Source organism: Manacus candei, unplaced genomic scaffold (genome assembly GCF_025592945.1).
Source record: "Manacus candei isolate 608988 ecotype Guabito, Panama unplaced genomic scaffold, ASM2559294v1 h1tg000026l, whole genome shotgun sequence".
NCBI lineage: Eukaryota > Metazoa > Chordata > Aves > Passeriformes > Pipridae > Manacus > Manacus candei.
Genome location: NW_026138074.1, coordinates 4,115,578 through 4,141,857, shown reverse-complemented (window position 1 = coordinate 4,141,857; position 26,280 = coordinate 4,115,578). Strand labels below are relative to the sequence as shown.

Genomic DNA, 26,280 nt, shown 5'->3' with positions numbered 1-26,280 from the left:
GTGCCCCAGCTGAGCCCGTCCCTGTTCCCATCGTTCCCCGTGGCTCCCTGCTCTCGTGAAAATCTAGTGGTGGAGCTTGATTTGGGGAGTACCACCGAGCACCCAGGCTTGCGGAATTCTGAAATAAATAGTGTCTCTCTCGTGTGTGTAATTATTGGTTTGTTGCACGCCAGGTAACGAATCCGATTTTGTGGGCAACACCTCCCTCATTTGCTCCTACATCATCCTTCGTATCCCATCCCTTTCATCCCTGGTGTTTGATTGGCCATGTCCCATCCCTCTCTATTCTACTCTTTCATCACCCACCTAATCCAACCCAGCTGTCCTTCCTGTGTTGCTCCTCCATCACCCTCCATCCCTTTCCTCCTGCCCATACTCCATCATCCACCATATCCCATTCCTTCTCCTGTGTACCTCCTTCTTCTGTGTCCCACTGCTCTTTCTACTGTTCCTCCATTGTCCACCCATCTCATCCTTCCTTCCTGTGCTGTCACCACACCCGCTGACATGTGATGGCGGGCAGGGGGATGGTGTCCATGCAGGGTGTGTGGGGTGGGCGATGGGGACCAGGGGCTGCCCAGGGCCAGTCCTGCTCTCCTGAATCCAGCAAGCCGCAGTTCCTTACGAGTTCAGAGTGAAGGACAGCCTCAGTGTTGTCCAGGATTTCCACCACGATTTCCTTGCTGAGAACATGGATTCTAGAGATAATGAGCCCTGTCCACTCCAGAATCTCTCAGGATCAGTTTTGCAGCCTGCTGTGGACCACAGGCACGGGAACAGGTTTGGTGTCCCAAGGGCAGGACGACACTCAGGAAGGAGAGTGCATCCTGTGCTGTGGCTAGGATGGGGAGCAGCAGCTGATGGCTCTCCAAAGAAAGTTGTCAGAGCACAAACAATGCCCTCTGAGACAAACTGTTAAAAATACACATTTCTCCAAAAGGCAGAGAACACTCTAATGAGGGGAAAAGCAGAGACTACGCTGAGATTGTGCGTGGGTTTTCGTATTGCAGCGAGGAAGCAGCCATGAATTTGAAAGAGCAGCTTGGCAGAACACAAGGCAGTACTCCGGATACAGCAAAACAAACACAAAATGGGCTTGGGAGGGAGACAGGAGCTGCACATGTTCAGAACAAACTTCTGGAGAGGGCAAAACCAGCATTATAACTCAGCTTAGTGGGTGATGCCACCTGATGGTGAAAAGTAGGTTTAAAGACACACAAACAAACAAAAGGAAAGTTTAATTAACTCAGCCTTACGTGCAGGACAGTACAGGGACAGGGAGCACTCCTAGTGCAGAAGTCGAGCACCTGAGCTGTGTTGTTAGTGGAGCCACAGTTCCTGCCATGTGTGGCAGAAGGCACTGCACTGACACTGGTGTCACACTGATGTCACACTGCTGCCAGAAGAATGTGTTTGTTCTGTTCTTGGAATGCCATGTAAGAGCTCATGAGACAAGGGCAGGACTGCTCTTGGTTTGTTTTTCAGCACCTATTGCCACATTACTCTCCAGTACTACTTAAGAGGAAGGAAGGGAGGTTGCCTAAATTCCTGGTCGTTCTAATGACTTTTGCCGTAAAACAGTGGCACAGGTACTCAAACATCACTAGGGACTGCACTGATAACTTAGTGAACATGAGGGCTGCATTTGTCCTACATCATATAACTTGCATGCAAAACTCTGCATCTGTTAAGATCATAAATGACTCAAACAGTCATCATAAAAAACCACCAAACTCAAGCTGTTCCTTAACATCAAACAGTTCAGGACTTAAAGCTTAAAAACATTTTCTCCCATGACTTTTAAAAACATACACTAACCTGTACAAATGTTGCTGAACAAGTAAACAGATATGGCCTTCCTCTTCCTACACAGAAGAACACTCATAACTGAAGTATAACTAAGCACTTTTGGTGATAAAAAGTCTTGTCATCCCAGTGAACATTCCTTTTTAAATTCAGTTATTACAGGAATGATTTAAGCCATCCAGATTGGGGAATGACTATTATACTCAGTGTTAATTTTCTGTCCTCTCAGCTGACTTTATAAGCGCTGAATCATGCTTGCTTCTGCCAGGTTTGCATACTGCTGTACAAGAAGTTTTGTCACTTTTCACAAATATCCATATGCATTTCATTTCTCATGTCTTGCTTCTGGCAGATTAATTTCTTGCTGCCTCTCCATAGGTGAGGTTTTGCATATTATATAATCTTATCCCTGTTTCCAGTGCCCAACAGTTATTTTTCTAACCAATCTGTATCTCAATCAACTGTTCTTTGATAACTGGGAATTGCTGCTTCACATGGCAACGAACCTAAAAAAAGCCTTAGAAAGCACTGGTGTCCCTGAGCGAAATGTATGAGTGTTTAAAAGCAGAAGTTGTGTTTAGGGTGTGTATATATATATAAAGTATTAAAAGAGGGGCTTGGTTTTAACCACCAGGATTTCCTTGCTGAGAACATGGATTCTGGAGATAATGAGTCCTGTCCATTCCAGAATCTTGCAGGACCAGTTTTGCAGCTTGCAAATTTCCACACCACCCCCTCCCACACCATTTCAGAGATTTCCTAACCCTCTATTAAGAACAGTTTATCTACCAGAATGAAAATATTGATACTAGAGAAAAAAACCAATACAAATCAAAAAGTACACTTGGCTTAACTTTTCACAATTTATTTTTATTAATCTTCATAAGCAGGCAGTAAAGAGTATAAAAAGATAAATAATTTATGGTCTGTACACATTCCCAAGTACTGTTAACTTCTCTGTCTCTCCCAGAGACCTGGTCAGTTCTCGATGGCAGGACAATATTACACCTGCTGATCTGGTTCCAACTCACCCGTGTGGCAAGAGTTAGCTGTGGTCACTGAGGCCTACCTGACTGAAGTTCAACAGTTTCAGCTTACCTCTCCTATCATTTTCAGCTGGGAAAGATGGATAAGGTGGGTATCCTGGTGACACATGAGGGAGACTATACACATAAGGAGAAGAGGGAACTACTATAAAAGCAAAACAGGAGATTCATGGAGGGAAGGCATTCTTTGAACAGATACTGGGTCTATTCCAGTATATGTAGAAGTCCAAATGATTTTTGACCAAATTTACTTGTTCTTTAGCTGCCAGCTCTAAACAGACTAACTTCCAAGAGTGTTCCACTTATGTAAAACCACATCTGAATGTCCTTGCCATTCACAAAGCAAAAGTTTTGTAGAGCAAGTAAATATTTCAGAATACCGTTTTTTAGCAAAAATTTGGCAACTGCAGAAAACATTTTAATGCTCTCATCCAACTGTCTGTTTTTTATTTTTACCCTCTAGCTGCAGTTACAAATCCGTAATACAGAAGATAAAGCCTTTATCTCATGCCAGCCTCTGTAATGTCCTTGCATTGTGAAGTAAATTTTATACTTTATAAGATGTAACTCTGATGCCACAGAGCACTTCATCATCTTATAATACCTTCTGCCTTATTTTAAATACTATTACTCCAGTAACTGGACTCACAGGACTTCGCAGTATACCAATAAAGAAGGGACAAAGCCTTCACTAATGATCCACTTGAAAAATCACTTTCTTCTTTTTTCCATTTAAAAGATATTTAGTTCCCTTCAAATCATCTGTCAGCCTATGAAAAAACCCCAAAAGAAAACAAAACCCCAACCCCACAATCACGTAAGTAAGAAGGTGATACAGAAACAGAAGACAGAAATTGAAAACATAATTCATGGGTAAAAATACTGGCCACTGTTCTTCTATCTCACAATCAATATGGAGAATAGATGAAACTGAGATAGAAAACACATTATGTGCCAACCCAAACCATTATATGGTTCTGTTCCCCTTGCAGCTTCACAGACCATGTTATGGCAATATTAAACGGAATTAAAGAAACAGTGTACAAAAGGAAGAGATGGCAGAGAATGTGACAGGAGACTTTCTCAAGGGTTACTTCAGAAGCCAGCTGAAAACCACCAAGGCTCTACAAACGACAGGCAGGTAAAAGACCATGAAGAATTAATCAAGCAGTGAGTAAAACTGTAGTCTTATGATTTAGTGGATATTGTCGTCAAGAATGCCTGGGCTTTCCAGGAAGCCAGCTGTTTGATGTATGAAGGCAGCAGCACTTCTAGAAAAGCTCTGAAGTTAATATGTTTGGCAGAACCATCTGCTAGGTGGATCCCAATGCTGCTAGAGGAACGCTGAGGCCAGGACAGTAGACGGCCTGACCAAGGCACTACAGCCATGACTGCAGCTTCAGAAACGTGTTCCTAAACCCACTACAGAAAAGGTGTTCTGCTGGCTTGCAGAGTGGCTCCTGTTTGTCTTGGCCTTGAATGAAGGGCTTAACATGTTAATGCTTTGGAAGGTTCCAGATCTGACACTCTATCCAGACAGCTGAAATAATATGTACATGACAAATCAGTATGGACTGCGACTGTCTGAGACAGACAATATGTGAGGAATACAGGTCAATGTTTCAGTATGAGATCATACCAAAAGTATTTCTGTGAAAGTCAGAGAGAAAAGGACAATGAAAACTCCAGTGGCTTCTGGAAGTAACTATGAGACATTTAAATTTAGGTTCAGTTACTAAAGCATGAAAGCATTTTGTTCCACCTTCAAAGCAAATCTTATGTACAATAGCAGAGGTATTCTGGTGGTGGGGATCAATCTGTTTGGAACAGCAATAAAAACAATTCTATCACAGTTGTTCCTTTCAATTCTTGTCATTATCCAGTGCTTGTTCCAGTTTCAGAAATTAGATTACTTCAGGGCTTTTAGTGTCAGCACTGCACAAAAGAACAGCTACCATGTTACCACCTCCTACAATTTCTACTGACTTAATTTTATCTTAAACAACTGACGCTGTGATAAAATCCATCACCACTTGACTTTACCAGTTAGCACAGAGTTAATGAACAAAAAAATAATACATACCTGGCAGCAAAAGGCTAGTAATCCCTTATAAAGCAAAGTGACATATCTGCCCACTTTTTCTCTGCTGCACACCGGACAAATTAGGTTTACAGAAACAATTGCCAAAATACTTCAAAAGCACTTCAGTTCACCATATCACAGATTCCTTTGTGTCTCTTCTCTATTTATGCTTCTGGTCCTGAAGCCGTTTTTCTTGTCTTTATTTTTGAAAAATGGAGGGCAAAATGAAGTCCTACTTAACTTAACAGCACTGTAAAATTTTTGCTTTGCGTTCAGTAAAGTTCATTCATTCTGGGATAAACACATGCTCAACACGAGTGATGTTCTTCCGATTATGTGATACAAAACACAAGTAAACAAGGAAGAGGAGACACAACAGTGCCGTAGCTGTGAGGAAGATGAGGAGCCCAGCAAACAAAGGAGGCTTCAGGGGTAGTTGGATCAGCTTGCCTTCTGCTGGAATCATGTTCGTGAGGCTTAACATGTAACCAAGTGACCATGCTATGCTGCTGTTACCAACCTGAAATAAAGACAGAAGAGTCCTATTCCCATGGAATTTTCAGTTAAAGAAAAGAGGTTCCAAAAGCTCAACTGCTGATACTGGCAACCGCCCCTTAAATTAGCAAGGAGAAATCTTTAGTGGAATATACAAAGAAGATACAGAACCATTTTAAATTACCCTTTTTTTGTAGTTCCAGAGGATGATAATAAAATTGGTCACTGGGCTAAAGAAGGTACCGGATGGGTATAAGGATGTGTGGTATATATGTAGACAGCCAATTATGGGATTTTCTGTGCAAGAAACATTCTTTAAACAGACAAACAAAAAAATCAGCATTACTGTGCCAATTCCTAAAATTAGCACCTCACCTTAGCCACATCCTAGGATATAATTTAGTTCAAGCAAACAAAAAACATCACAAAGAGTCCCACTACCACAGACAAAGAGGAGGCCAGGGTGAAGTCCCCAAAGCAGGAACTTTTTACTATTTTTTGTTCTATAGTTGGTTTTGTGCCTACGAATGAACCAACACTAGGTATTTCCATTTAATAAATAAACATAAGTGAAAAACTACTTCAGAACAGGTGAAACAACAGCAAAGGGAGTATGTTTTTATTGGTCCCATGGTCCTCCTGCTTTGCTATCTTTCCCCACTTCTAATTTGAGCAACAGAGTTTACCAATTTTCCACTGTGCTTTTCATTAAGTCATCATCCTGCCACTTGATAAGTACAGGATCAAGGGGCAAACATAAAGTGTCCCCTGTCCTCCTCCCACATACCCAGGCTTCAATAATGGTTAGCCTATTTATATAAAAGACATAAATACATCTCACTGCCTCCTACAAATCAAACCACAACTTTAAAAACAACCCAACCCTCCTAAAAAACTACTGTTAAATAGAGTCAAAAAAAAAGGGGGATCAGGAAGCATTTAAAGAAAATGTGGTGGAACTCACTAAACAAGGGCTAGCCTGGAGAGCCAGCTACAAGACACATATTTGGTTTACACTTAACAGAGGTTGTTTTCCTTTTCAAAGGGCTTGCACCACCTTTAAAGCTGTCAGCAACTGGTTGTAGGAGACCATAAGGGCCTAGAATATTTGGTCTTTTTTGTAGCTGTGTATATCCCAATATCTATTGTCTAACTGATAAAAAGAAAGCTACAGCAACAGGAACTGGAACACAACACATGAGCAAAGAGGTCAGATGGATCAAGGTGGTTTTTCATTGCTGAGAGAGGGGAAAAACTCTCATCATGAAGTTTAGAACTTTTAACTTTTACAAATCATCTAGCTCTAGATCTCACCCAAATTCCGGCATTAGGTTAAGGTTCTTTTCATTAGTTGTTTTCACTAATTAAAAGGAAATATATTCCTAGCATAGTCTTAGAGAGACTGTGCTGTAACTCTGGGGTAGCTTAGCTGATCAGCTAATATTAGATCTTACTATTTTAGTAGGGGCAGATCTAATTAAGAGAATTTAGTTTTTCCTTTTGGGGTGTCATGATACCCCTAGTGATAAATCTAGGCAACACAGGTATTCATTTTAAAAAAGCCTTTGGGGGTTTTATTTTGCTCAGTATTCTTACAGTCTTGGCTAAATACTGAAAAATGCTGCTGTGTTTGGCTGCTCCTATCTGCTGGGGACAATACAATATACCTTTAAATATTAAGACAAATCCACCCACCCCACCCCTAGTCCAGATTAACATCTCAAAGTAAGATCTATGCTGTTTTCCTGGTAGAACAGCTAAACTTTAGAAGCTCCTCCAGGGCTCCTAATGGTTGTCCACCAGCGGTCAAAACAAGGCAAGAAAATCCTACTTGATTCCTTACTGCACGAGCGATAGATATGACTGTTCAGAAAACATTGCTTTTTATTTCTCATTCACAGCTTGCCAGTATCTGCTATAGTAAAGAACAGGCCACAGAGATCTACAACCTGTTCTTTTGGTGGTTTTGCATGCGAGTGCTGAAGCATTTCCAAACTATATGGACAATAAGAGACAGTCTCAAATAGGGTTTTAGAATAAGTGCAGTAGCAGAGAGGAAAGGAAATGCATCTATCACACAAATATTGTAAGCCTTCTCTCTCTGTTAGCTGAAAGGCAATACCCTATCAAAATGCATTCTTATTTCAGAGAACCAGACTATGGCACAGATGGATGAGCCAGTTGAGGATGAAAACTGTCCTAGTTGCTTCAGCACTACTCACTGACTACAGACCCGCTTTGCCAGTTCCCCCAAGGCTCTGCTAGCAGACAGAAAAGCGGAGTTCTCCTGTCCAGCTCAGCAGAGTTAGCTCAAACTGACCTTGACTGATGACGTGTTTTAGGTACATCACTGCCTAGGCATTTGTTGAAGTACAACAAACTGGGGAAATGTGTTTAAAACACAAGTGTTTGATCTTTGCTTAAAGCTATTTTAAGAATTTAGGTACCATCTCCAAGTAATGCTGTGACCCCTGGAACCAGACTGAAATTGATGCTGAGGCTTGAAAAGTGGCTTTGTCTTATGCCAAATATTTGACAGTCAATTAGAAAGACTGTTTATGACCATTTTATTTTTCTAGGCTGCATCTTCTGTCTCCTTCTAAACTTCTTTGCACTAAAATAACAGTAAGAGAAAATGTATATTACTCACCTGCTTTTGAAAATGTATCTGTGGCCAAGTTTCTGCATTAAAGTTGTAAGCATGTACAAGCAAGTAATAAATGAAATTTGCTGAGAAACAGTAGGATCTAGCATATATTTCTTCAAATTTAGGCAGCATAAACTGGAGCTGAAACCAAAGGTTTTTCAAAAAAACATGTAGATTATGAAAAAAACAAATGCTTTTAGATTTTGTAACTAGAGAATATTTGGATTCCAATTAGAATTCAGTAGCATTTTTTAGAAACCCCAAGTAAAGGTACAGACAACTAGATACGGAGATTCAGAAAGCCTCTAATAGTCACACAGCTTATGTAGCAAGCAATGAAAATAAACATCAAACTGCACATTGAAGATTGAGGATGTTATGGTTTCTAAATTTTGCATGTCATCTCTACAGCATTGTTAAAACTGTGAAATGAAATTTTGAAACCTAGTCCAAGTGATAAGCATGACAGAAATACTACGTGGTTCAAAGCACAATGGAAAAACAAATGCTGAGGTTGGTACAGACCCTCTGAAAGGTTCTGAATGCTTGTCCAGTCCATGTTATTTTTATATCCCTACTTTACAGATTTAAAAAGGAAAAGAAAACCCCCAAGAACCCCAAAGAACAAACAAATAACCCACTTACCTGTGTCCAGCTCTGTGAACAGAAAAACCACATACTTGAATTGAAGTCATCCAGGGAAAAGTGCCCAGATAAATTCAAAGCATTAATTGTATAGTAGAATCCAGAGAAAGCCTATAAAAAGGGAATAGATGATAGGTTACTTTCAGAACTACAGAAATCAAAAGCAATAAAGCTCAAAAAGAAATGCTGTGTTTGCAAACCTACCACAAAATTCCCTTTAGCTTTTGGCTGATGCATTCCATTAAAAGGACAGTCTTCTCTGTCTCTGCAAGCAGTGGAGTTAAACAACAAAGAAACCATCTCACGGCACAGACCTGGGTCTCCTGTTCCATGGAAATTCACAGGCTGGTTTGGGTAGTAATTTGCTGGTCTCAGAGATTGTGTACAAAGGCTGCCAGAGAAGTACTTCATCGTTAATGATGTATTATAATTTTGAGGGTAACATGGATTATCCACACTGGAACTGGCATTTGATTTCTGGGGGGAAAAAAAAACAAAACCACAAGAAACCCCAAACAATAATGACTACTAAAAAGCAAGAAAGACCTAATTTGACATTAACTAATCCTTTAAAACTGCATATGCATGTATTTTTGTTCACTGTCATGACTAGTCAGTACAACACTGATGATCACTGTAATTCATAGAAACTCCTTTCTCAAAAATTCATTGCCAAGATCAGCAAAACACTTACAGGCCTTTTTGTCAAATGGTATAGAACTCTCACCAATTTTTAACAAATATGAAGACCTTTTGTATGAAATCTAAGTGTATTTGTCCACAACAAAGCACAACAGAGCTCTTACTGGGGTCTCCAAATGCCATCAAAGGAAAGAGAACACAAGCCTAAGAACCTGCTCAGACAATTACTGAACACCTGCAAGAGCAACATAGCAAAGGGTCTTAAACTGACCTGGAGCAGCAATGCTAAAAGCCTTTTCTCAGCTTCATCTCTCCCATAGCATTGGTAGCTGTGAGTGTAGACATTGTAGTTATAACCATACAACTTCACTTGCAAAGTGCTGTTGAAGTGCTCCTGAGAGTCCTCTGGGATAAATGAAATTTGAGTAGAAGCTCCTCCAAGATCCAGTGCACCCACAGTTTCTTTTGTGTAAGGATGGATCCATGTTCTCCAAAGATTTCTCTACGTGTAAATTTAAAACCAAGACAAATTAGAAATGTCATCTCCTGTCCTCCCTTCAAGCTTTTCTACTCTTTACTTAACTTTTTGAGATTTCCCCGTCTTTGTCCTGCACCCTTTCCAAAAAATCATAGCTCTCTGAGGAAAACATGCAGATGTTTTTACACAAGAGGGATGTACTTTCACAGAATGAAATGGTCTTGAAAGATGGAAAAAGGAATGCAACATATAGTTTAACTCAACAGGACAGCACAATGATCAAAGCATAGAACTAGCCAGATCAATGTTTATCCTAGAATGTAGGGATTTGAAGTTCAGATACCCATGAGATCTTGAACAAATCTGGGTGGAAATAGTATGCAGATTTGCTTGTTTCAAGGTAAGAAGAAATATTAAAGGACTAGAATATTAAGAGATCACATAGAAGAAGAGTGAAAATAAAGTGCAAAAACACAGACAAGTCAAATGAAAGCTCCATCAAAGCTAAAAGAATGAGGACCCCTAATCTGCATATTTCCTTCACTGAAACTGCAGTGGCAACAAATCTGATCCATTCATCTGGCATTTCTCCCTATTGCCCAAAACATTTCCCAAGTTCTGTATTTGATAGTCACAGTGCCAAATATAGACTTAATGTAGTATTACTCACTGAGCATGATGAGATGAATGTATAGGCAAGAAGAGAAAAGAAAGTTTATAGGCTAGCAAATATACTCACAATAAAATTCTACAGTGAAAGATTCCCATAAACAGCCCCTAGCAGAACTTGACTTAGCTCATTGTCACAAGAAAGGTGAAATTTTCTCTCTCTGCTAATGATATTCCACACATAGCTCTTCACACAGCTCTCTAGACTAAACTGGTTTCACAGCTTTTTGCAGTCCATTCAGTAGTCCTTATGAATTTGCTATAGGAAATTTGACATTTGGATTATTAAAATTCATGTGGTAGAAGACTGACACCACCCTGAAGTTCATGATGCCATTTTTGCTGCATGAAATGCACACGAGAAAAATGCTTCCAGAATGTGTGATTCCAGTACTGTTTCTCTTAACTTTGCAAGTCAGCAACACATTCACCGTGAGCTATCACTCACAGCGCCAACAAGTAATTCCTGCTTATTTAATGGCCATGATCTAATAGGAGCCATTCAACCAGGACAGCTTAACAACAGTCAGCAGTTTGGTTGAAATTTCTTTCAGCCTAGCGAGGCAATCTGGAATAAGTGCAGTTAAAGCTAAGGGCAGCACACTCCTGCCAGGAATGCAGATGAGCAGTTGCTGATCAAATTGGTACAGCTTTTACTCTGAATGAAATTATACTGAATATCTGCATATAAAAAGGGATCTTCCAACACATTCGGCTACCTCCCAGCTATGAGGCTGCTGCCTGGCCCTATTCCAAGTTCAAGAGCAGCTTAAGTATCTTTATATTGGTATCACTTGGTCTGTACAAGACAGTTGGTATCGCAGCCTGCTGCTCCATAGCCTGCAGCTTTTCAGCAGTATTGGAATGAACCCTGTATGCATGATTTCTGGCTCAGCTGAGGCACATTTGGTCACATCAACTTAACCACCTTCAGTGCTTCAAACAGTCTTGTCTGCTTAAGACAAGTAAGCCAACACTTCCAAACAATTTGGAGACCCCCTAAGCTGTGCACGTCCTTCACCAGTAGGGCTGAAAGGACAACAAACACCCAAGGAAGTCACGGAAAAGCAGAAGAGAACATGTTTAGCTGGCACCACTGTCAAGACAATCAACACCCATCACACTTAACATACCAATGCATTTAAGGGCAATCTAACTTTTCATTTCTAGGTAAGGCATCCATTTAGGGAAGAGCTCTTTTTTGTGTGTCAACCATTTTCCCTTTGCCATATCACATTCCTGTAACAACATAGTCTTTGATTTATGTTTGCTTTCTTCGATTACTGACACAAAAAGACTCTGTTAGAAATTTCCGTGCAAAAGAGAAATCACACTATGATGCTTTAACAAGCATGTCCTCTCAAACTTCTCATTTCTAAGAGAGAAAGAGTGAAAAGAAAAGCATGCATTTTTTTTCCACACACCTCTAAGAAATTGCCCATTAAATAGTTGGCCGTTATCCATCCATACACCCCTTCCTCTGGCCCAGTTATGATTTGCGCACCCCTAAATTCAAAAGGTTGTGCTCTGAAGTAGTTTTGAATGCTTGCAAGGACTTCATTGGCTGCCGATTCATTTTGCAACCTAAGCAATTCACAAAACACGAGACACTGAGCATCTGGAAAGGCAATTTCATGTTTACTGTTCACTGACTAGCAACTCAAGAAAACTCCTGTAATAACCTAGTAAAAAAAAAATACATTGTTTATCTAAAGGGGAAGTTTCTGATAGGGAACAGTCACGTATCCAGCATTTTTTCAGCAAGCAACTCCCCCACTATGTACAAACGTCACTCTTTATCATAGAGTTTCATGGGTGTTTTGTTTCTTATTTTTAATTTCTTTATTTTTAGTGAACTGAGTACTTTTAAGACACCTGGTATTTGAAACAGTCCTGGAACCTTTTTTCCCAGAGAACAAATATAGAAAGCCAGTTTGTGCCAGGGCTAAAGCCATGGACAGGCCCCAAGATCCACATCACATCACATCCACTCTCAGAAAACTCTGCAGTGTCTAGCTTCAATCTGCCTTTGCTGCCCATGGATGTGCACAAACATTATCTGTTTACATAACAATGTATTTCAAAGCAGATGTGAAAGAGAAAATTGAACTCTTGCCTTCTCCAAAATAAAGCAAGCATTTCTTTTCAATGCAGCATAATAGAGGATTTTTATGCAGAGCCGCTTTCCCTATCAAAAAAGTTAATTAAATTAAATTGGCTGGGTTCCATTTCCTTTTGAGATGGTTAATTTCCAGTGGGTAAAAATGCATCCAGTACATTTTTCACATTCTGTTTTCACAAACTGCTATGCTAGTATGCATACAGAGGAGTTCAAGTTTCTGCCATACCTCAGCAGCCTCATGCCAGCTGTAGCCCCCAGATAAACAGAAGTGTTTTTATGCAGATGAGCTGGTATTCTCTCTTTGACTTTATTCAGACAGTCATCAAAGGGCTTGGCAAGAGCTCCAGGGCTACTCTCATAGCTGGATATACCAGGGCCTAAAACAGAACAAGTAGATTGATTTCATTTTGCTTTGCCAGCTACAAATTAGCCCAATTAGCAAACAGGTGTTAAGAGAAAGAGATTTCACCCTTCCATCCCAGAATTGCAAACAAGGGTAGGACAGCTGAAAACTAGGAGTGCTTATGGAATAAACAATGTAGTGACTATCTCAGCTGTGTGAGACAGAGAAGACACTTGCAAACTGCCTGCCTGTATTTCTGTGTGTGTGTGTGCATACACACCTATAGTACCATGAGTAAGATATACAGTATATCCACATAACAACACAATGACAGCAGTGCTATATTCATGAGGAAAATAGGTTTACTTGGGGCAGATGCTGTAGAAAATAGCATGTCAAATGGATGTAAAATTTCTCTGATCTGCTGAAGTATAGAAAATCCCTCCTTTCACAACCTAAGACAAGGATTTTCTAATCTGGTTTGTCACAACTGTTATGGACACCATGGCACCTCTAAAGCTCACTGCTCTCAACTGAAAATAAAATAAAAAAGCTTCTCTAAGGAATTGCTGGTGAAATTTCAAGATGCATAGAAACGGCTCTTGAATTCATAGAGATACAAGTCTGCACTGGCATGAACTACTAAACAGCTTTACAAACTTCCAAAGTTTTCAAAAATGAATACTGAACAGCTTTCCAAATTTCCAAAGCCTTCAAAGAGCAAAAATGAGAGTTACACCACGCTGCATAAGGCATAACTATTTGAACAATTAACATCAAAGTCTTTCCTGCCTTGCTCAATATTCCAAGAACCAGCAGGATCTCAGCTTGTTCAGGCTCAACTTGGGTGTGAATAAAAACATTCCTTACTAAAATTCCCTGGCTGAGAAAGTTGTGCTGAGGGAAATCCTGGCATTCCCATGAAGCCATTGCCTCACAGAGAACAACTCTATCTGAACTCCATGTACTTCTCCTGTCACAGCCATCTCTTGCACAACCTGATCCCAAGCTAAGCAAAAGGTGGCTCTTACTGAGTTAAAATGAGAAACCATTTATGTTTAGTCACATTGCAGTGATAAAAACAGAGAAAAAAATTGTAAGACTTTACAGATTCCACACTCCACAACTCCCTTTTTGACACTATGAACTTAAACATTATCACGCAATCATTAGACATTCACAGCCCTGGTTTTGGAGTAAGACTTGCTAAAAGTCTTAAGTCTAGCACAAACAGGCCTGAGGCTGGATTAAAAGCTGTTACCAGAGGAAAACAGAGCAGCAAATGCTGTTTTAGATTCTCAGCAGCTGCTGTGGCCTCACACTTCCTTGGTAGCAGCAACTTCCATCTTCCAGTGTTCAGACAGAGCAGGTCATAAGGCAGTGACCATTTTGTTCTGGACTGCCTGCTTTGCCCATGCTTAGAGCCTTACTAGGACTGATCAACTGCACTATATAGAAAGGGGTTTGATACGGGGTTGGTTCCTACACACAGGGGTAGAGGTACCTAATAAAGGCAGAAATGAAATCACAAAACCACCACAGAACTTACAGACTAGTCAATCATTTGACCTTCAAAGTTCAGTAGGTATAAAAAAAGTCTGCTTCTCAGTATGCCCACAACCATCCCCCAAATTAAGGCTACAGTTAGGTCACTAAAGAAACCCTGACAGATGTGTTCACCACTGTCACCCACAGATTAGCTGGGGACCTCTCACATGAACCCTCGGCCTCTTCCAGTGCAGAGTTATCCAACACTAAAAAAGAGTAAACCCTGGTGATTTTGTACACTGGAAGATGAGGAGCACTTTGGTTGACCATGGTTAAGGCCATAGACCTAAACAGTTCACAGCAATTTGGACTCCTCCATTTTGCAATTTTTTGTATTCCCCTGAGGCAGAACAAAACCTAAACCAATTAAAACAAATTCACAAAGCACTCCTGTGTCATTTTTCATGAAGAAGAAAAATGCAGTTTCTCTGTTCATTTTTCTCACACCAGAATTCCTAAATGCAACATTTCTAATGAGACAAGACATGAACTAGCAGAATGTAACCCTCACCATTCCAGCAGTCTGTAAGGACACATCATCAGAGACACAACAGTGCATTACTTCTGTTCCTGTTACACTTGCTTTCCTTTCCTTGCTCAAAACCCACTAAGAATGTCCACACATATATTTAATGCTGAAGATGAAAATGTTGGTGCTGTTAAGAAACCATTGCCTTCTACTCCTAGTTACTCATGGGCCTCTATGGCTACATCTCCAGCATCTATTTCCAGACACAAAGAGGAATGCAAGATTTTGTGAGATCGTGACTGAGACAGAAGGAAAAAATTCTCTCAGAATGCCACATTTATTATCAGAGATAAAAAAAACTGCATTGAGGCTCCTAAAATGCCCCACCATCTCCTCTTACCTAACTTGCAAACCCAAATCAGTACACTAAACAAAGTCAGTGTCGTAAAAGGATAATCTAAAGCTCATTTAACTGAAAGTAGCATAATTTATAATGTTTGGCTTCCTGCAGAAATCCCTTATGGATTAGCTACTATTTAATAAGAGATTTCTCTCCCTTGCCTGGCCATCTGTCTTCACAAAATGTGTGCAATTTTTGTATCTTTGAAAGCTTACTCAAATGTCACTGAAGTTGACTAAGAGTTTCAAAAGCCGTTAGGAAGGAACCCACAACAAGCCATTAGAACTTATACTTAACCATACTGGAGCGTGAGCAAAAGTCAGCCTAGCCTGTCTGCAAGGAATCAACTCAAAACCTCAGATAAAAGACAAAGCAGGGAGCCAGTGGTACCTGTGGGACACCACCTAGCAGCACACAGCTACAGGACTCCCTGAGCGGAAGGCCAGACCTACATAATTGATACAATTGTCACAAACTGTTCTGCCAATTTAACTATTTTACTTGATAACTCTATTAGATACTTCCTAGTTCTGTAATATGGAGAAACTTAATTAATGACTAACATCCAACAAGGGCTAGATCCCCATTCTTCTCAAACACTTTTTATTCCAAGCTATTTTAAAATATACTTTTTACTCTTATTTTAAAGAAACACAAGGACTAAACATTTATAGGTCTTGATTCTCTGTAGGTTGAATTCTGTCTGCGCTGCTTGTGCACTGCAATGAAGTAAATCAAGTTCAGCTATAATTTCCTCTCTCTGTTACAACGATTAGAGCATCCTGCTCTATCAGTAGGAAAAGAACTAATGCTGACAGATACAGATATAGTCTTAACAGTTCTCACTCCCCAGCATTGAAAAGGGAACACAGGGGAAAAAGAAAAAAAAACAGTGTAAGTGAGGCTAGAAAAAAAATGAGGAACTTCCATTTGAGCTCACCTTTCACATTGCACTTGAAGGTCTGGGTTACTACTCCTGTGTCATTTTCTTTTTCTGCTGGCCATTCATAGACATAAACTGTAGTTCGAGAGGATCCAGCATCAAGGACTATTCCATACTGGAGAGAAAAAAAATAAGACATTAGATGAAGAAACAAACAGTGACAGTTTAAATGCCCATATGCAGCTGTACTTCATTGCACCACCAAACACTTTAGAAAATGCATGCACAGGGTATTATTTACAAGACAGATTAATTATAGTGTTAGGTGCTTAGGCGTGAATCCAACAGCCAAGCACAGAATGAATCTGGCTGCAAACCAAAGAACATGCTACATATCTTCAATAATTAATTCAGCAGGGATGGAGAATGCTCATCTCCTTTCAGCATCAGGTTCAAAATCCACATTGACACATAGATATCTTACACTGTGTTAGAACCTGATTTTGCAGGAAGTTCATTTCCCATTATCCCAGTCCATTCTCTGGAACACTGAAGGGTTTGATACCTAAGCACAGACTTTAGATTCAAGGATGCACAAGAGATCCATAAAGCTACAAGCAAAGAGGTAAAGTACACAACAGTCGACAGTAAGAATGATGTAACAAGCCTGCTTTTTTCTAATTGCCCCATAAGCCTCTCCCTTTGAGTGGTTTAGGCAGTCCCCCTTAGAGATTGCCTCTGAGAACAGGCAGTGGTAGAATGTGAGTCAACAAAGAGTAGAGAATTAATATTGCGCTGTGATTATTTATGAAATAAACCAGAAAGAGTTAAATTACTTGCCCCAGGTCTGCTGGACTCTTTGTGGGATTAAAGCACAGGTTTCTTCATCCCATCCCACTGCTCACCTGACCAGTCTTTCCCCCTTTCCCATATTTTATGGCAGCAGAAAACTGTAGCAGCTGGGAAGGCAATCTCATGAAGGAAAGAAAACTGAAATTTTGCTTAACCTCTTTATAATCCTTGATAGTATGTTAAGCTGCCCCTCTCTTCCAACGTCACCTAACTGGCAGGAGTCACACAGTGCAAAGTTCATTTCTCTGTTAGCCTTTTTTCTTTTAAAACAGACAGATGCCCAAGAGCCTGACAATACTGAAAAATGAGAGCCTCCGTCTGGCTGGAAAGCAGTAACAGCCCTGTAGTAGGCTGATAAATTTTATCCCACTGCCTCCCTCAGGAGCTTAAAGTCTGACAGAGAAAGACCACTGCTTTAGGTGGCAAACCATTCAGCTTCCACGCCTGATTAGTTCCCAGCCTCTACTGTAATCCTACAAACTCCAGGCCCCCAAACAATACTAGCAATACCAGTTTAGTTTGTTTCATGGGGAACTGTAAGGTAATGAAAATTTCATTTATGTTTATGCAGACAATATTTACCTTGATCCACCAAAAGATGAAAGGCTCCACAGATACTGTCAAACCACTACATGATCAGGTTCTGCTTCAGTAACTACTTTATCAAAAGATAATTTGAGTGTATTCCCCCTCCTTGCAAGAGAGATGAGCACTCTGAAGGTACATAACACAGTAATGGTCAATCTGCTCAAGGGCTATTAATTAAATCTAGTCTCTGTCAGCTCGAAGTGCCAACCATAAGCTTTTAACTTAGCTACTTTCAGAGCTAACTGTCATGCCCAGGTAGAGCTGGAAGATAATGGAATGGAATAGATTAGTCAGACAAAACAGAGAGATGACATTAACCCAGAAAAGTTTCATTGTTCTGTTTTCTAGTCCAGTAGAAGGAAGAAAGAAGAGGGGGAAAAATGACCTAAAGGAAAATGCTTTTTTATGGGGTTTACTGTTGCCTCATGTACCTCCAACACAGAGGTGACCATGCTGCCTACAGCATGAAGTAAATGCACCATCTTGCCTCTTGGGTTTGGCAGAACACTTTGACTACTCTACACACTTAACAGAAACTAAACAAAAGGCAAGGTAACAATAAACCAGACTTTGTGTCTCTAAAGGTGCACTCATACATCTCTTTTTTTTTTTTTTTTGGCTGCAGCTGGGCTGACTAAAGATACAATTACCTGTTCCACTGTGTACTGTTTGTCTTTCCCTTCCACGAGGGTACTCCTACTTGCAGAGCTACCACTGTGAGTGATAACTACCTACACTGTTTCTGGGGCAGTTTCGTGCTATTCACTCAACCAGTCTGGTTGTGGCCCAAACATACAAGGGATATTCATATGAATGGCTTTGCAAGGTACATCCTGAAGAGCAGTAATCCCAATACAGAAGCAACAAGACCCAGGATTAATCACCTCTTCAGCCTGAACACTACACCCATAGGAGGATGTAGAGATGCACAAAGCCTTAAAGCAGGCACAATTATGATGGCTCATCTGCCTTCCAATCACTTTGAAAACTGCCAAGAGAAGCTAACAAGCTAAATCAATTACAGGAAAGATGGAGGCCACAGAAGTGGACTTATACTAGAAGCACACTTCAATTCAGCTACATAGGCTTTAACAATTTTTAATCAAGTATAACATCCACAAACAAGGCATAATACTTCCTAAGAGCCAAAAGAGATGTGAAAAATTTAGATGTAGAAATTTAGGTGTAAAATGCCTGGAGAGGCAATTTAAAGAAAAATACGATAATAAAGGTGTGGGGTTTTTTTTCATGAGGACTCACAAAAAATCAGTAGACAAATTTTTTTTACCAGTACAAAGGTTCATTACACTCTGAGCTAGCTTCATTTACAATTCCAGTCTTCTCCACAAACTATGTCAGTAAGGATGTCTGTACTCTCTTCATCATTCTTCTGACTTCATGGTGTGTGTCAGTGAGTCATGAGTTCTTTCAGTGCCCCAGCCTCATGCACTTGGTCAGACCCTTCCTTCAGAAATCATTGGCTCAGTCTTCAGATAACCCAACCACCAAGGAACCAAAATATTTAATTTTGCAACACCACTTTAAAACATCAGTGGCATAGCAGGTAATTTACCTCTTGTGCCACAATGGACACTCTCAGCGTACATCCTGGGAAAGAGCTTGTATGCTACAGATAACACAGTGAGTTACCAAGAGAAGAACAAGGCCATTTACAAAGAGTAAGTCTGTTTACATCGTGTTGTTGCTGTATTTAATTTTAATCAACCACTAATGTCAGGACACTCCTATTTCCAGGCTCCATCGTATCAACCAGGTACTGGAGGGTTTCACACATACAAAGGTCCTCCCTCTGCTCCTGAAGAACTATTTCTTGTGAGTGTTAATCATCCACTGAGGACTACGCAGCGTCTCAAGAATCAAACACAGGGTCCTCCCTATCCCCTGCATTAGTAGGCTTAGAGCCCAAAACAAAATTCAAAGCCAAGGCACACCCGGTAGAGGAACCACCAGTCTTCCTCTAGAGCCAGCCATAAAGCTGTTGTGATACAGTAAGCAGACCTCTACTCCTAAACCAGCTCCAGCTAGTAAGGTGGTTCCAATGTTTCCTCAAAGAGTAATGTAAGCAGTTTTATCCTTCTGGGTGTGAAACTGAGTTAATGACAAACACAAGAGATGTGTAGGCTGTCTTTTAGACTGTGGCTTCAACCTTGTCCTTGCTTCAGCTGGGATGCACATTAGTCCAGTCTTGCCTTGCACAAAAATTGGTGGGATGTAAGGCTGCTGCAAGCAGCAGTTTGGGGTACAACAGAACATATACTTGAGGCACTGTGTCCCCATGCAAGATCGCACCACACACACCCTGCCACATCACACAAACACATAAAATGGGTATCAGAATAGAGTTTTATCCCACTGTCTGACTCACACACCACCAAATGATTCAGATAAAGCCAAAGGTGTTCATAATCCCATGAAGTGTAATGAGGCATAGCCTATCGCTATCAGTATGTGAACTACCAGTTAAATATACATGCAGATGGAAAGGCAGAAAGGACTTCAAAGAAGAATCTGACAAAAGGATCGTGGGAAAAAAACAGAACTCAAAATGCCAGACTGCACATCTTCTCTGTAAGGGTAATTTCTACAGTTTTGCCCTCAGTTGTATACATCTCTCATTGAAGAATCTGCGCACGTGTTTCAGGAGCAAGGAAAGCCTGAACTTCAGAGTATTTCAGTTTGTCTTTTCCAGTTTGATCTGCCGCCCTTCATGAAGCTACTTTGCTTCTTTTAATATCCAGCAAGTCCCAACATGTGACAAATCACGAAATGCACACTCAAAACCAAATGCTTCTGGTACATAGGAGCAGTTTGCAAAGATGTTAGCATAAACTTTCCAACTGTGCCTGGGGGCAGAATTTAAACTCTGGGTATTGCCCACTTCAAAATAATTTTAAATTATTTTAAAATTACTTCCAGGCTCTGGCAAAAATAAAAAAAGGCATGAGATATTTTCCTCATTTGGTCTTTCAGTCTTGGAGAAGACATTGTGTGATATGAGGGAATCACAGAGAGGGAATCAAGTTCCTCCTTTGCCACTGACTCTTGACCAATTCTCCTTTTCTCTCAGATTCAGTTTTCCCATGACAAAAATGTGTTTGAACATTAATTTATGGTAGTAAGCTCATTTTTATGGCTCAAGCCATAAAAATTAGTTTAGAAAGGCACATTAAATTAAATATCAGTAAAAACATTGTTCTCCTTCCTGAGGTATTCTAAGACTTACCTTAAGCCCTGGGGAGAGGATCTGTTGCTGATTTATCTGAATCACTGCAATAGCAATGACAAGAACTATGCTTAGAAAAAGTAACACTTGGGCAACAACACTTGGGGTTCTGGTGAGCATCCTGCAACAACAAAAAGGGAAAAAACACTTAAGGAATGTGAATGGATTCAGCGATTCTGTCTTAAAGCCTGAAGACCTGAATCAGCTGAGACTCATAAAATCTCATTACATCAACTAGATTATACTACACGAAAATTCTGTCTTCTCCTCAGGAGCTGCCTGGTGTTTTGCAACCACTAACTTCTTATTGTCTAGAAGGGCTGTGTCTGTATTGTCATGCTAATGATGCCAGATTTCACCCTTGGTCTGCTCATTTTCCACAGTGCCTACATGTAGATGCATGCTCACCATCTCCCACGCCTCAGGAAATGCAAGCAGCGGGCAGGCAGGCTGGGGCTAGTGCACACTCAATGATCCCATGTGATCCTACAACACAGACACAACCACAGCCATGTAGACACACGATGCAGGCTGCTGAGTGCAGCTGGTGTTTCTGCCAGAGATGCAAGGTCAGTGTCTATAAGAGATACAAGCTGCTTCAGCAAAAAAGAAAAAGAGGTTTTAAGAACATTGAAGTAGGCATCTGTCTACTAACTGCTCATGAAAAATGTGTGCATACTAATGTGGAACCTATTATTATCACTCTGCACTACATAAAAAATACAGTTTAACTCAAAGACTTTGTGATGAAAAGTTTTTAAATCTAAGTAAATCTATCATAGTCATGTTGGACAAACCCAAAGGTGACATGAAACATGCATACTAACGACAAGGCTATTTATATGTTCGTATCCTCTAGAAAAGTTTCCTAGAATTCAAATGTGGTTTAGGTTTCCTATCATTTCTGTTCATCCTTTAATTTTCTATGTCCCTGACCAGACAGCTCTTAACTTCAAGAGGCCATTCAGTACCTCTGAATACTGGCAATCCACATACCAAAAATCCTTATGCTCCACAGGGGTTGAGGAGGAAAGAGGCAGCTGGTGGGAGATGGCAAGCTTAGCAGTGTCAGAGGAAAACAAAGAGAACTTTCCTGCCTTTCTCATTTCAGAAAACATTTGTTTTGGCATAGAAATATCAACTTAACCTAGCATGATCTTTCCTGACTCCCAACTCCTAATTCTTCCATACTGACAGTAGAATATACCAGTGGCTGCTCAGCAATTCCAGGAATCGCCAATGCCAACCTGTCCTGAGGACAGGAGCTTAAAGGTGGTCTACAGTCCATGACCAGAGCACATTGGATGAGCCCCACTGTACCTGCAACACATGGTCTTCCCCTTAGCTCCAACCAGAGCCAGAGGGAGAAGGCAGAACAAATGCTTCCTCACACAGTTTCCATTTTATAAACCCCATGGGTTTTTCAGCCTGTGTACCCATGGTCCAACATCTTTGTTCACATTCAAAAAAGAATGAAATTTTTTTTCTTCATGTACTAGCTTCACACTGAGCTTTGCCCACTTCTACTTTTCTTCCTATTTCTTGCTATTTCTTTTGTGAAAGCTAACTCAAATTGGCTTTTGGAAACTCTTCGTTTCAGTCTGACACAACTCACTTCCAAACCATCATTTTTACACTCGTTAACTCCCTTTTCTAAATCCATATGGGCTCCTTGTTAACTTCCTATCTCTCCTTCCAGAACTTTCTTTCTTGGCTTGGTAATAGCTTTATTATCTTAATCATCAGTCAGTTTTAAGAGAAAATTACCAGCCACACTGGTGATTCATTTAATTCTATTCATTGTTTTACTATCCTGAGGCATTCAAACATCATGTTCATGATGTATAAATGGTAGAATGAAATCTTTCTTTTACTATTAGAAAATATATGAACACCTACACTGTAACCTGCAGATGATGTCAGGGCATACTAATTAGAAGTATTTATACAGATCAATTCATTTTTGAAGAGAGACAGCAGATTTTTAACTACATTTAACTACATTTATGAATAACCATCTGGATAAAATACTTTAGGGAGTAAAGTCTTTTTCTTTAGCTTTCAGTTGTACAAGGATATATCCATAATTGTAAAGTGACTGAAAGGGAACTATGCTTGCAACCTAACATATACCAGTCACTCCAGGATCAAAGCACTGTTGTTCAGTGCTGGAAAAAAATAAGTCATCATCAAAGAAAAAACACTCAGGGTAAATGACTCTTTGAAAAACTAAAGCATTACTAAAAAGGAAAGCAGTAACAACTCTTAGACTATTAACACTAAACTCATGACTGCTTAAATATTTTCTGCTGCATCTGTTTGTAAAGAGCAAAGAGAAATCTTGGTTTGTTGAATTTCTCATGTGCTTCCCTGGTACTGGGATTTGTCTTCATCACACATGATTTCTCTTTTCAAAAATGACAGGAAACATATAAGGTACGGGCAGATCCCTTTAAACATTCCTCATGCAATCTTGTCCCATTGGCAATGAAGACAGTTTCATCAGAGATAATTTGTAAATCGTGAATCTGTGTATCAAAAGGACACCTACAGTCCCCGCCCGTGTGAAGTCATCACACAGTTGACACCTTTGCTATCTTGCCACATAACTGGATCAGAAGCACAGGGCTGTGTTTACTTTCAGCTACACTCATCTAAGACTTACATACATACCAGGCAATACAGTCATACTTGCCCATTCAAGAAATTCCACAGAGATACCAGACAGGAGTTCATTCACTCCACATACTATACAGAGTTGTAAGGTAAGGAATTCTTGCTATCATTGCACACTTGTTGGCAAAAAACCAATTAAAAGACATTAATGGAGTATCAAAAAGCAGTTGCATTCCATTATTAAAACAACATCGTCCTGAAGCAAGAAATAGCATAAATACATATTTTCCATACCCATTTAAGTACGCTGGGCCACACAGGAGCACATTGGAAGGATCACTTTCTACACCTTACCTGCAAGCAAAAGGAATTTTCACCTGGAAAGGAAAATGGAAGCAACTTCTTCATGCCAACAACATTTTAACTAAGTTAAATGCACACTTGTAAAAATGACTGTGCGTATTATATGCTGAAATTCCCTTTCCCAAGTTACTTGAAACATCAAGCCATTTACTTCAGATACAGACCTGTTTGTTCGTAGAGTGCGTATGCAAGCACCATATGTATCTTTCTTCACACTATAACCTGATGGATACAAACACGTTATCATTTCAGACGAGGTCGACTGGTGAATGTTTTAAGTGCTGGGAAAAAAACCCCAAAAAACAACAAAAGAACAAACCCAAAACACCACAGCATGTTAAACCCCACAATGAAAACCTTCGAGGAGGTTTCACACGCCTCCCTTCGGAGGAGAAATTAAGTAAAAATAAGCACATGGACCCAAAATTCCGGGTGGAGCTTTCCCTCAGGTCACTGCAGTCCTGGGTGGGAAACCTTCACACGACGATTATGAATTGCGAGAATACCCCAAGGTATCCCCCCAAAAGACGGCGGAGAGACAGAGCAACGCCCCCGCCTCGACGGCCGGGGTAGCAGGCGCCCACCTCCTCACCTCAGCCCAGTCCCCCATCCAGGGATCTCCCGGTCCCCCCCCGGCGCATCCCAACCTACCTCCGTCAGCCGCGGCTTCCCCGCTCCCCGCCGGGATGAGGAGTGACGGGAGCGGGGCGGTGGCGGCTGCGAGCGCCTCTCTCCCCGCGGTTGGGGGGGGCTGTGGAGAGTCACTGGGTGGTTGCCCGCCCTCTGCTCCTGTCTTTCCAAATAGATTAAAAAACAAACAAACGAAAAGAAAAAAAAAAACAAACTCGGAGGTTAAAAAAAAAAACAAAATCCGGCTGAACGGACTGAAGCAGAGGGAGGAGATCTGCGGCGGGCGGACGCGTCGGAGGCGTCCCCGCACCGGGAGATGTGGCGGGGGGCGGGGGTGCACGGCTGTGCCCGGAGGGATGCGCTGGGGGAGCGGGGCTGGGAGGGGGCCCGAGGTGCTGTACTTACCTGCCAGCCCGGCTCACGCACGGCCCTGCCTCCCTCCCTTCCCCTCCATCGGCTGCTCCCTGCTTTCCGGAAACTCCGATTAGGATTTGGCGGCAGCTGGTGCGGCAGGGTGTTGCTGGCCTTCCCTAAATCACATTCCTCGGTTCCCTCCCAAAGCGAGGACAGAAGGGGGTTTATCTAGAGGTGACACTGGGGGTCAAAGAATCCCTGCCTCTTCTAAAATGAACAGGTGCTTTCTCAGGAGGTCTTTTCTCAGCCCCCAGAAATTAGTAGCCTGCCACTCTCAGGGCTACCTGAGAGTTCCAGTGTACTGGCACTACTTATTTTCTAGTTTTGCTGGAGTTCTTGCCAAACCTAGGCTGTTCAGTGGAGCTAGCACATGTCCAGAAACATATGTAAAAGCAGTGTCACAGATCCTGCCCTGTCCAACCTGTGTGATCAGCTGCAGCCAAGGATCATCCTACAGCCTGCAGGATGGGTTTACCAGGGACATGAGCTCTGGAATCATAGTGAGATACTGCAACTGCTTTGCCACCATTTGCTCATTGTTCAAGAATTCAGATTTACATAATGTAAAAACCTTTTGATTCCTTTTCTCATAATGACCTTGATGAATCTTAATGAACAGTATATTTGGTTTTTGAATAAAGAAAGAAGAATAAGAAACCAGCTGCAGCCTTGTGAACCATCTGTAAGCATCCTTTCATAATCTACTCATTTGGGGGTGGAGGGTTGTCATTTTGGGGGTTGTCATCATTTTGATGACAACACATTATTAAAAGCTGGTTTAATGATGATCTTGGGGAATCAGCTCAGCTGTTTCTAGCACGTGAAGACAAAGCCTTCCATTGCTCCTGATTCGCTGTCTGTTGCATATAAATTCTTTTTTTTTTCTGTATCATTTGCATTCCTGAGTTCCATTCCATTTCTTCTCCCATCCAAATGTATTTGTTTTAGGGCACTTAGTTCAACCGACTGTATGGTCAGTCACCTCAATCTGCTCAGGTCAGGTGTCCATTTAAAGTGACAAGTTAGCTGGATTGTTTACCCCACAGAAAAGCATATTATTCTTATACAATCAAAGATGAACATTTTGAAATAGAAAATAAAATGTCAACCAGTCCTACACAAGTGACTAAAATGTAATGCTTGCAAAGAAAGCAAACCCTGGCTTGTATACCATCTGCTTCTATAAAAACAGACATACAAGATTTTTTTTCTTTCTGCAACATTTCCAAGAGCTGGGCTCTTGAACAAGCTTCTCTTCTTGTGACATTTACTGTCATGCTAAAACCGTTATAGCAGT

The 26,280-nt window shown here is 40.9% G+C and overlaps 1 protein-coding gene and 1 long non-coding RNA gene across 3 annotated transcripts; one reads left to right on the top strand and one right to left on the bottom strand.

Annotated features, from left to right (window-relative positions):
- Positions 1-3,976, top strand: LOC127471775 (uncharacterized). The gene is made up of 3 exons (XR_007904764.1): positions 1-173; positions 2,777-2,940; positions 3,845-3,976. It is a non-coding gene; the product is annotated as an uncharacterized LOC127471775 (long non-coding RNA).
- ENTPD3 (ectonucleoside triphosphate diphosphohydrolase 3) lies at positions 3,966-24,934 on the bottom strand. Of its 2 annotated transcripts, XM_051789022.1 has the most exons (11): positions 24,591-24,934; positions 24,104-24,161; positions 20,961-21,081; positions 16,334-16,451; positions 12,860-13,010; positions 11,936-12,095; positions 9,636-9,866; positions 8,927-9,199; positions 8,723-8,833; positions 8,081-8,218; positions 3,966-5,455 (listed from the first exon to the last, which is right to left on the bottom strand). In XM_051789022.1, the coding sequence occupies exons 3-11, from the start codon at positions 21,078-21,080 to the stop codon at positions 5,222-5,224; spliced, it is 1,536 nt and encodes a 511-aa protein (XP_051644982.1). In that variant the 5' UTR covers position 21,081; positions 24,104-24,161; positions 24,591-24,934; the 3' UTR covers positions 3,966-5,221. The 2 variants fall into 2 exon arrangements, with proteins under 2 accessions (XP_051644982.1, XP_051644981.1); XM_051789021.1 differs by lacking the exons at positions 24,104-24,161; positions 24,591-24,934 and adding an exon at positions 21,369-21,518.
- Between the last annotated feature and the right edge of the window lie 1,346 nt (positions 24,935-26,280).

Excerpts from the sequence above, each read along its gene's own strand:
- ENTPD3 (XM_051789022.1), bottom strand. The coding sequence starts at position 21,080 with ATGCTCACCAGAACCCCAAGTGTTGTTGCCCAAGTGTTACTTTTTCTA. Across the intron at positions 16,452-20,960 it reads TCCTCTCCCCAGGGCTTAAG|TATGGAATAGTCCTTGATGC; the intron begins GTAAGTCTTAGA and ends TTTTCTCTCCAG. Across the intron at positions 8,219-8,722 it reads GTTCACAGAGCTGGACACAG|CTCCAGTTTATGCTGCCTAA; the intron begins GTAAGTGGGTTA and ends CTTTGGTTTCAG.